The sequence below is a fragment of the Xiphophorus maculatus genome, chromosome 11, assembly GCF_002775205.1.
Source record: "Xiphophorus maculatus strain JP 163 A chromosome 11, X_maculatus-5.0-male, whole genome shotgun sequence".
NCBI classification, from domain to species: Eukaryota; Metazoa; Chordata; class Actinopteri; order Cyprinodontiformes; family Poeciliidae; genus Xiphophorus; species Xiphophorus maculatus.
Genome location: NC_036453.1, coordinates 5,715,292 through 5,726,790, shown reverse-complemented (window position 1 = coordinate 5,726,790; position 11,499 = coordinate 5,715,292). Strand labels below are relative to the sequence as shown.

Sequence of the window (11,499 nt, the reverse complement as noted above, 5' to 3'; positions counted from 1 at the left end):
TAATAAAATGTGAATGAAAGGGTCAATGACATCTGGAGAGAACTTAAGTACATCTTACAACAGATAAGTTTGGAATAACAAACTATAAAACCTGCCCTTTTACCTTTCTGTTCCTTGGAAACCTGCTCCGCCTGGTCCCAGATCTCTGTGGCGTATAGGAAGTTGGAGGTGACCTGGACGTAGCTGGCAGCCATCTGGTGGATACGCTGAGGTATGGTCACAGATGAGCTGGCACTGCTGTTGCTGCTGACTGACGAGTAGCTTCCTGCTGTGCCTGGTGAGAGTTTGGGCGACACTGGAGAGGGCATTCCTGCTGCCTTACTGCGGACAGAAACAGAAAAAAAACAAGTTTAATGGCTGTTTTTTAGGGTATACATGCACTGCCTCACAAAACTTCTCATAAATTCAGATTTGGAAATTGTGGCAAGCATGAGAAATCGTGAAGCAGTTGTGAATGCTTTTGCATGGCATTACATATGAAATGCATGTAGCAGAATATTTAAATTAACATACAATAATAAAGTTAACGTCTATAAGAAATGACAAGGTATGAAAAGTAAATATTTAATTGCAAAGATAAAGGGGATCACGTTTTTTCTGAAAATCTATCAGCAACGTTTGTACAAAATCTGCAAGAAAAATTTCTCCTCTCCTACACAACAACATTAAATTTCCAAACAAACAGAAGCAGATTACTTACTTTCCCATTCCAGGAGAGGGAGCCTGGGTGTTACTAAGAGAATTCTGTCAAAAGAAAAAAAAGTGAAAGAACATTCAGTGTAAAGAAAAATGCATATTTGCAGCTGGAAACATCATGCATGGAATATTTTACGACATTTGAAAGCTTTCCAAAGAAAACTGGATTGGAGCTTATAAAAGCTGGAATACCTTCAAATGTTCTGTGAGAGTTTTGGAGTATTTTAGAGCGCTGTCTTTCCTCAGCTTGAACAACCGCAGATAGAGAAGAGACTGGCATTTGAGACTGCAGAGAAAAATGTGGACAAAGACTTTTAGAACTCAAAAATAAAGTGACCATTTATTTGGAAAGAGTCTATTTACAAATACATTTTCATAAACTAACAGCCATGTCTAAGTAGTTTTGAGGGTTCAGGACACTTCAACCACATGAAATGAAGCATCATCATGTGGTGTCAGTAAATGCACTTACCAAAGGACAGCTAGCCTCTTGTCTGCTGAAGTGGCATCTGGGGCCATGTAGCTTTTTAATTTCATAGTGTATCTGAGTGCACAGGCAGGATGGAGTTGCAGGTTAATAACACAGACATTTTAGTTAAAAAGGACTGCAAGAGATTTGCATAAAACATAAAAAAACATTTTCATTAAATTTTAGAGCCACTAAAAGTTTTATACAAAACACATGCAAGCTGTGTTTAGTAATTCCTCAATGTTTTTGTGTGTTTGTTGTGTTTTTGCTAACCTGATGAGTTCCACTGTTTCAGCGTACATCGGGAAGGGCGACTTGGCTTCTTGCGCGCTCTTCTCCAGAGCGTTACCGCATTCGATGAACGAGACCACGGCATCCAGGTAGTAAACTGCCTTTTCAAAACGGTTTGTCTGTAAAAGAGTGTGATCAAAACACTAATAAATTGTGGGGCCAATACTTTTATTGTGTCTCAAAATGCAGAACTAAATTTTAACATTTTATTCATTTGCAAACTGCAGTTTTCACACTAACAGCATACACTTGTTGATTTTGCACTGGAAGTTTTTGTGTTGCCCTTTGACTCCAGCAACAGGGTACAAATAATAACTTTATAAAACTGAAACATTTTTAAATTTGTAAATATGTATGTTAGAGTACGCAGCTAAAAGACGTTGGTTCTGTAGAAGCAAGATTATGACTCATGAATTTGAAAAAGAACAGTAAAACAAAATCATATTTTAAAGTAGACCTGCATATAGCAGGTAACATTACAATCTATTCAGCTATTAAACTTTTTGTTGGAGAGCAGAATGTGAATGAATGAAGAGACGTAATATCTAACCAAATAGAGCATCCAGGCAATCCTTTGCAAATCAAATGTAACAAACATAGAAACTGCAATAAGGATTGAGATTTAACATCTTGAGTAGGACTAATTTTGTGTAAATAATATTAATTTGGACCTTTGAAGTACACAGATTCATTGCTCATTTACCCAATGCAGCTGGACTCAATTCACTTTATGATTTAGGTAAGATGAACCATTAGTTTAGCTGCTGAAACCGAACATATTAGAAATACACTGGAAATACACAGTACAAATGAAATGTTAAAATTTTTTATTGTACTGTTTTATGAATTTAAAAACCACTATTACTGAGTCGAAACTGGGTTTTGTTAACTTTTAGGTTCATAATCAACTTACTTTTGTGGTTAAGTTGCATTTAAAAGCAGTCTATAGATTACGTTGTTTTCCTTTTCTCTCATTGTAGTTAATCATTACCAGGAGAGACGGTTGTTTTTATTGGTTCATGTTATGCTTGATCGTTAGACCAAACACTAGTCTACCATATTGATTTCTCTTTCCTCTTCTTGTGTAAATGAAATTGTGAACTATCTAGAGTATAACTAATATTGCAGATTAGTTTTAGATAATTCATGTACTTTATAAAGTTTAGCATAGCCTTTTAATGTTACAGTGCAAAACATGAAACTAAACAAATGTTTTGTTTTTTCCCCCCCAAAATTAAGAGGCGGAAAAAAAAATAAAACTACACTCCAAAACTGACAAAGTCAAATAGAATAATTTTCCCGCCATAATAGGAAACTGGTCAAATACTCCTTACAGAGTGATAGTACGTTGTTTCAAGCTGGATTCAAAAGACCTCTCAAATACACAACAACTTGCATAAAAACACCACAGATTCTAGCAGTAAACATTGTTCTTACCAGTGCATCTGCATTGTGCTTGAGTGTCTTAGCCTCTTGCAAGTAGTGATCAGCTGAATGAACCCTGAAACAAAATTAGCAGGTCAAACAAATTTACTAATAATTGACTAAAAACCTAATCATTTCCAAAAAAAAAAACAACAAATTTTTAAAGTTGCATCTCTTCAATAAACAGGCTAAGAATAACAGAGTTCTATCAGCTGGTCTTTCATAATGGATTTATCCAGATTTTTTCAGTCATCCAGGCAGATCTATAAGCAACCTCCCTGACCTCCAGCAGCTTCACACAAAGGCAAGGCAAAAGACCCACAGCAATCTCTATGTCCCACAGAGGAAACAGATCCTCCTACCTGTCCTCAAACACCATCTTGGATCTCTGAGACCTAGAGCCATCCGTGGAAAGAGGAGGCACAGCCAGCTGGTTAGTAGATATTTTCTCCTGCAGAAAAACAAGACAATTGTTTTGTTACATTAGAAAAACAAAGTAATGGTCAAAAAATATTGTGATTCTGTAAATTTGGACATATGAAAACAGAAAACTTCTTCCTCACATCAACTTTGCCTTCACGCGTGCTGCGTCCCTTGTCGTCTCCTTTTTTGTGTTTGGAAGTGGAGCTACCCTTGCTGCCATGGCTACCCGCTTTTTTACTCGTGCTGCCGCTCGATAGCAACGTGGATGGTTGGTTTACCGTCCCCTTTCGACTTGGATGCTCCGACTTAGGTGTCCGCTGAGGACCCGATATGGAGGGAGAGGGTACCGGCTCCTCTTTCTTCTCCAAAGGTCTCTTTGACCTGGTGGAATACAAAGCATTGCTCTGATAAAGCTGTAATAACAGATGTATTTTGCAGCTATAAAGTTCTTAGAGTGAAAACAAGGGACGATGGCATGTTAATATTTCAGGTACTTCATGACCAAGATGTAATCAACAAGCACATAACATGTGAATTTCTGGTTTACTCTTAATGTTTATGGGTTTATTTTCTGAATTGTAAGAGAAGTGAAAAAGCTTGTGGATACATTTGCTTTTCCTTACAAAATGAGCTAGAGCTGCTGCACCAAGTGGGCCAGAGTGGAGTGAATCATTATAAGGACAAAGAGCAGAATACTCACTCTTTACTGCTGGTTTTATGAGGAGACTGAGTTTTATCATCTGGCTTGAATCGCTTACTCTCTGGCTTCGTGCCTTCGTCATCGGTCTGAAAAAAAAAAAAAACATCAAAAAATTTCAGGAAAACTTTGATTTATAAGTGGGTTGTGTCTTTTTTTATTATTTAACAACCTATAAACTTGAACTATGTATTGCGTATTCCCGATTTTTGCAATAGTGAAAGATAAATCTCTTTTTTTATTTGAATTCATTTTATTTTTGTGGCATTTTTAAAGCCCTGTGGACATTTTTCAGCTTCTTTTTCCCCCTCTGATCCACATTCAAAGCCTTGGGAGACACTTGTTTTGGTAAAAATTCAATTTGTGGAGTATCCAAATGGCCATAAAATCCAGAAATTATTCCTCTTGCATTGAATGATATTAGAAAAAATATTTGAACAACTGAAATATATTAGCTAACTTCGAGTGATTTTATTGCTGTGTACTCTGTTGCCAGTGGACCGTATGGTCAGAATACATTGTGGAGCTCGAGCTGACAGCAACAGAAACAAAAAACTGTTTCTTTTTTTACAGAAATTTGGAATATTAAATAAAAACAATGCACTTTTTAAATAAAGGAGTGCTGGTCTACTGTAAAGTATGCCTTTGCCAGTATTAGAAAGCCCAAGTTGTTTAGTGTAGACCTTTAAATTATCTGCCTTGCTCAGTTTGGTTGGATCACCTTGATTCTTGTTTTTACCTCCTTTTCTAACAGACTTTTTTCTTGCACTTAACTTTCTAAATACATATGCTTGGATACTGGACTCTAAACAGTCTTTTTTATTGTCTGTATGTAATATTCTAATGTAATGACACAATGAAATTTGAGTTAGTAGTTGTAAGCAACAAAATTAAAATATTTGACATCACTCTGTGTGTAGTAAATGTAAATAATGAGTTTCAATGAAAAAATAACTGAAATTAACTTTCTGATGATATTCTAGCTTATTGAGATGCACCTGTATGTGTATGTAGTCTTACATATTAATATGTGTATTTAATTACAAATGTGAGGATATATTTATGGTCCATATATGTACAAGTAAATTATGATGAAACAGAAACAAAAATGGTTAAGCTCGGATAAAATATGAAATGGAATAAATGGACGACAACTGATGATTGTGATTATCAAAGAGAGAAGGGGAAGGATATTTTTTTAAAAACGCTTCCATCTTCTCTTTTTAAACATTTTAAGATGCTAAAAATGTCTATACCTATATTTATTTCCAGCGTTAAGACATTAAAAACCTTTGTAATAAAAAACCCTACCTTGTGTTTCCTCTTGGACTTGCTCTGCTTACTGCTTTCTCGATCTTGAGAATCTTCCCTCTCCACTTTAATCTCTGCAGGCTCCTTGTAGGGCCGCCCTGGGATCCTCGACAGCAAGCTGAGATCTATGGGAAATAGGAAGGAAAGGGAAGGGAATGGGTTCATTTTGTCCAAAATAAAATGAACGCTTCGGTCAAAAAAAAGCATACACCACGCCAAACAGAAGAAAATGTTTCCATGTTATTGTAAGGAGTATAAGAAGTTTTGACTAACCAATCTTGACGAGTAAAACTTGCTGCTGAGGTTGTCTTGTGGGATAGCGCTCCTCTGGGTCGCTGAGCGGAGACAACACGGGAGAGAAAACGCACACGGGGGTCCGGATGCTCTCCGTATACTTGGGAGTCTGCGACGAGGACGGAATGCTGTCGTTTCCCTCGGAATCAGACGAAGAAGAGTCTGTAGAAAGAATTTCACGAGACTTGGTGGGCGCTTTGGCCTTCCGCTTGTCTGTGGTTGTGGTGACAGAAGCTGCCGATGGCCGTGGAGAAGACTTGGGTTCTTTTTTAATGCTTGGTTTGCGTGAGCCTTTTGTGGCAGCAATGGGCCGGAGAGGAGGAATCTCTGGAGCCGGTTCAGTCTCCACTTTCAGACCTCCCTTAGGTTCCTCCACCACTGGGGGCTTCTCAGACTTCTTAGGTTGCTTTTTACCGACTCGTATTCTGGGATTTGTTCCACCTTCGCTCTGGGCGGGGGACTTCTGTCGCCCCCGGCCACCCTCTGCACCTTTGTCCCTGCTAGGTGGTGGTGGAGCCGAGTCTTTGGAGCTGTAGTCTCGGCCTTCTTTTTTACATTTGGGTGGAACGTTCTTAAACCAATTGTCCAGCTGCCACTTGTTGGTCACAGGCTGTTCTGGCTGAAGCGGAAACAGCAGAATGCAGAATTAAGAGAGGTACTCAGAAAGTCAAATACAATGTTCAAAATTACTCTGGATACAAGAAAGACCAAACACTATTCCACATTCTATTGATGCTCCACTTAATTTTCCCGGTGTGATTAGATAAAGCATCCTGTGAGGCTTTTGATACTTATTCACCTTCTTTCAGGTAGGAATGAGAAATTACATAGTTTTTTGTTTGCTGTTTAAAACCCATTTTACAATGACTAAGTTTTAGTTCAGCAATAGATTAACAAAATAAAATTAAAATAAAACAAAAAAGAAAAACTTATGCCAGTTTAAGAGGCTGTAAGAAAAAAAAATCTTTGGTACAGCTGAGAAACTTAACACGATATAAGCGCTTCATAACAGTTGATACCAATAACTATCAATATCAATAATTATTGATCAGTTTATTTTTTTAACATGTAAAATATTGCCAATTAGTGGCGTGACCTTTCCTGTTTTATCCACCATTTTCTCTCCATGCTGTTGTTTTTTATTTTTAAACAATTTAGAAGCAAAACCTAAAACTGCTACTGTGCAAGTTACTCAACAGGTTGTCGCTAGGTAACCAAAGAGTGAGTGAGTTGCTAGGTAACCAAAGAGTGAATGAGTTAGTTGATGCCACCAGCCTTACTAAGCTGGCAGTGAGAGGTTGTACAGCAAAGGCTTTCACTCTCAGAATGCTCTGTTTCTGGATAACAGTTTAATGAATATTTGACATATTGAATATTCTATGAGATATATTATCTATTGATATCGATCATATATCTACCACAATATATATTGTTATTGAACTATTGTTCCGCCCTATTTTAAGTAAAATTCAGTTTCCAAAATTTATGGACCAAATGTTTGGTCCATAATGGTTGTGTAAAATGGTTAACAGATTTTATTTTTGTTTGTTTGTTTTTCTTAGCCATAATTATCCAAGTAAAAGAAAAACAAGACTTCAAATATTTGACTAGGTGTAAATCGATATATGGGTTTCATTTTGTTGCTCTTGTAACTTATTGAGACACACCTAACTAGTCTAAATGTTGTTTTTTCTTTTGCGGCCCCACAGTTTAGTACGATGTTGAGTGAGTGATTACTTCAGGAGAGGCGGTCCGTGGGCGCTCGTTGGCCTCGCTGTCCGTCGTGCTGCTCTCACTCTCGCTGTCGGAACCTGAGCTGCTCTCGGAGCCGCTGTGGCTGCTCGAGTCGTCCCTGGACGGCTCGGCAGCTTCACTGTTATTGCTGTCAATGAACAAAAACAGGAAGTGCTTAAATCTTACAAACAGCAACAGGTAAATGTAATTCTCTCACTCTCCATGAGGACATAAAACATTTACATTCACATATGGCTTTAGGTAACATTTATGTTTTTTTTAAGATTTAAAACAAAATTTGAAATATTTTTTTACATCTACCATCTTGATCTTTGTTAAATTTAGCATTGTATTTATTTTTACAATGCTCAGTAAGTTAGCATTATAATGCTAAACGTACATCTGTTGATTCACTGTATAAGATTATTGCTGAGATTTATGTCAACCATAAAATACTAAGTAAATGGCTCTACATCTTATCTTTTCTGTTTCAAACAAAAGCAATTTAATAATAGTGAAAGGTTTGGTTGTGATATCTTCTGACTAGCTAAATTAAAAAGCACAAAGACGAGCTTCGTAGTGCCAAAAAGTGAAATATGTTTTAAGGATGGATTCATACTGCTAACCAGATATGACGCTGGCTCTAAGTAGGCATTTTATAAAAAAGAAAATAGACAATAACCCTACAGGGCCAGTTTTAGAAAACGTAGTATCACAAAATATGCATACTGCAGTAATCCGCTTTTAATAAAATGTAAAACACCATTTGAGTCACAACCTGGTGGACTCTAACAACACTGGCTTCTTCATGCTGCCAACCTCACCTTGCTGATGTGTTCCTTGAGGCATTCTTGGATTCTTGTTCTCCATCGCTGTCCTCGCTGCTACTTACTATCAGATCTTCCTTCAGCATGCTGAGCAAACAAAATTTCAACTCAATGAAAGCTTTAAGTGCTACAACTGCTGCTTCCAGGGCTTGAGCTTTGTCTAGTTTTTATTAAGTCCAAGATAACAAATGTAGTTATTTAAATTTTAATGTGAATCAATGAAGAAAAAAACAACATGCACTTCTGACAAGCCACACACTTACGTGCTATCTTTAGGCTGATGGCTGCTGGAGCTCTTTGATGAATTACCACGCTCTAAGACAAGGAAAATTAAAAAGAAACTTTACAGAAATACATAGTATGTACACAATTAATTGTCAACATGAACACAAAAACAAAGTGCAAATATAAATTTGAATTGCAAAACTTACTATGTCCGCTTGTAAAAGAGTGTGCATCCTAAGGTAAACAAGATAAAACAAAAATTTGTTTATTTCTTTTTCTTTCGCTTTGAAGTTTGTCTGATTGGCATATTTAAATCCACAATTTAAAATAGTAACTATCATCATCATCGTTTTACAAAATAAGGTTTGGTTGTTTCCTCCTCATAAAAGCAAAGAAAAAGGCCTGACTGCCCTTATGGAACAATCAGAGAATCACTTAAATGAGTTAAACTGCTGGCACAATGCTGACCTTGGTGGGGAATGGAAACTTGGAGGGTTCTGTTTTACAGGGAGTGTGGATGGCTGTAAGTGGAGGAGGCCATGACTGAGTCATTTCCTGAAAGAAAAAAAGAATTCAGAAAACACACACACGCATAGAGGCATATAAATACAAGGAGTAAAAAAACTAGGATTACCCTGGTCCTAATCTGAGAGATTAGGACCAGGGTAACGCTGAATTATTTCAGTCAATATTGTTTCCCTCTGTATTTTGATGATTGATGAACTATTTAAAAGAAAAAGACCAGTTTTTACATACCTTTAGGATTTCATCGACACAGTTGGCATCACCGGATCCCTGTTGAAAAAAAATCATTAATTTAATGATTAGCTGATGTTTTCATAAGCATGACTTCAATAGAAGAGGTGAGGAGGCTTCCACATAGAGCACCATGAGTCATCCTTCAGACATTTTGTTTTTATGCATCTCTACAAGTTAGAATGGTGTTGAGAAAGCAGAAATACGTTCTGTTTATTCTCTTAATAGTCATGAAGAAATCCTTTTCTAGCTTGATAAGTTTTATAGACGAAGTCTTACCTCAACAGGCTGTGACGGGATCTTGAGTTTTGTAAGCGAAGCTTTGCCCATGGTCTTCACCTCTCCCATGGTGCTGCTGTGTGACTGGCCGCCGTAGCTTTCGGCCTGTGAGCTCTTGGGTTCGGCCGTTTCCTGGCCGTCCATAGGCCGCACGTAAGCCGTGGGCTTTTGCAGCATGGAGCTGGGCTTGGAGACGAGCGACGGGGGGAAGGCTTGATTTGAGTGCTGCCCGCTGGGGAAAGACGTGTGAACCCGTGAGGGGGAATCCCAGTTAGCCTCTCTGTCTCTGGGCGACTTGTTGCGGTACTTGGGGTGATGCTGTTCAGCAGACAAGGAGCTCCGCGAGTGGCTGCTGGAAGAACTCAACGAACCTTTCGCCGGACTTGAAGTGTGAGACTTCGAGTGCTCCGAGCCTCCGCTGTGCTTACTAGATTTCTTTTCCCGCACTTCCCCTCTTTGGCTACTGCTGCTGCCGCCGCTACTACTGCCGCTGTTCCTCTGGCTGCCGTGTCCACCTGAGAGTCCAGAACGCTTCTGTGACTGAGAGGAAGATCCACCAGGTGGTGCGCCTACAGGAGTCCACTTACTGCTCTGGCTACCACCTCCACTACCCACACCTCGCTGGTCTCCGCCAAACAAAGGCGGGCCGGACTTCTCCTCGGAGGAAGACGAGCTGTTCGAAGGTTTACCAGGAAGCTTTGGAAGAGTGTCACCAATCGGTTCTTTCATCTCGTCGTAATTGCCCAACATGCTCTGGATACGGTTGGACAGTAAATCTGCCTTGCTGGCCTGAGAAAAGAAGCAGATGATGGAGTGATGATTAATAAAGAGTAAAGAATGAGTGATGCAGATATCAGAAAGAAGTAAAAACAGGAAGCTGAGGTATCAATGAACGAGAAAGAGAAAATAAAAAATGTATTTGTGTAGTTGTTGCTTCTGAGGTCATACACTGAAACATAATCAGAAGGTTTAAAGCCTGATCAGCCCTGACCATTAACTGCCTGGTCTGAAATGTAAAAATCTAATCTGTTTTGGACCATTTCTAAGCATGGTGTGTTTATAACACCACTCTGGTGGTTACTGCATGAAGCACATTCAAATAGAACTATGGAGCTTTTTCATTTTTGTTGAATATGCCAGACTTGAAAATTCTAACAGCCTTTTAAAAAAATCCTCAGAATTTGGTATAAATTCAAATATTTACAGTGACTAATGCTAACAATATAAATTATTAATAAGATGCTTTAAAACACCTGTTCAATACTTTTGTCATTATTTTAAAGTCACCATGAAAACCCCGTTTACAGAAACTCCTCACACCGTCACCTCTGCTTCAACACCAGAGGAACTAGAAAGAAATATTTTCAATGCTGGTTTTAAATGAGAAATTATTTTTCTTTAAAAGAAATCAGAATCTGATAAGATTGTTACGAGCAGATCACAGCTTTTAAGCCATGAAATCAGCCACAAAATGATACTGGATGAGTCTCTAAATTTACCCTAAAGAATAACAAAATTTCACACCAAGAGTTATACCACTAGTGATGGATTATAAAAACATAACTAGCCCAAGAGCCTCACCAATTCCGTTTGTTTATTCTGAACAGCCCTTCTGAACCGAGATAAGGGTCGGCGTCGGCACGGAGGTTAATCAATCACTCTGAGGGCCACAGGTTCCAGTTGATTTGTTTGCAGACTGTGCAAAGTCTCCAGTTTCACATGCAGTCCCACACCTCTGTTTTGTTTGACAGATTCACACCAAGGGTGAGGAAACACAAGCCGTTATCTGCAGCAGGAAATGTTAGCGGCTTGGTCATAACGTGCACTCCTGCACCTCCTGCTAGCATGGGGCCTGGGTCTCATTAGCGCAGCTGGAGGAAGAGTAGTAGCACCTCTTTGGCTTCTAGTTTGTTGGTTTCAGTCGATGTTGCAAATAGCAATGAAAAACGTCAAATTAAACTATGACCGATAAGTAAAATGTTGGGTAAATTGGAGAAAAGTTCACACAAAAGATTATAGTTTAAAACTGTAAACATTACAGCTTCATTATTGTCTTAGTTTATAAAGATGTT

At 38.4% G+C, this 11,499-nt stretch overlaps 1 protein-coding gene across 3 annotated transcripts in view; it reads right to left on the bottom strand.

Moving 5' to 3' along the window:
- The window catches only part of aff4 (AF4/FMR2 family member 4), a 32,150-nt gene that overhangs the window by 4,503 nt on the left and 16,148 nt on the right, over positions 1–11,499 (bottom strand). For 2 of the 3 annotated variants that reach the window (XM_023342866.1, XM_023342865.1), the window contains exons 3-20: positions 9,428–10,216; positions 9,149–9,187; positions 8,861–8,947; positions 8,599–8,626; positions 8,431–8,482; positions 8,165–8,254; positions 7,344–7,488; positions 5,586–6,225; positions 5,313–5,437; positions 4,005–4,090; positions 3,445–3,685; positions 3,244–3,332; positions 2,894–2,957; positions 1,439–1,575; positions 1,169–1,240; positions 889–982; positions 701–744; positions 104–321 (exon numbers count right to left, since the gene is read on the bottom strand). In XM_023342866.1, the coding sequence (XP_023198634.1) occupies positions 104–321; positions 701–744; positions 889–982; positions 1,169–1,240; positions 1,439–1,575; positions 2,894–2,957; positions 3,244–3,332; positions 3,445–3,685; positions 4,005–4,090; positions 5,313–5,437; positions 5,586–6,225; positions 7,344–7,488; positions 8,165–8,254; positions 8,431–8,482; positions 8,599–8,626; positions 8,861–8,947; positions 9,149–9,187; positions 9,428–10,216 (3,040 nt within the window). The remainder of the gene's footprint in view (positions 1–103; positions 322–700; positions 745–888; positions 983–1,168; positions 1,241–1,438; positions 1,576–2,893; positions 2,958–3,243; positions 3,333–3,444; positions 3,686–4,004; positions 4,091–5,312; positions 5,438–5,585; positions 6,226–7,343; positions 7,489–8,164; positions 8,255–8,430; positions 8,483–8,598; positions 8,627–8,860; positions 8,948–9,148; positions 9,188–9,427; positions 10,217–11,499) is intronic. The other variant, XM_023342868.1, reaches the window with a different exon arrangement.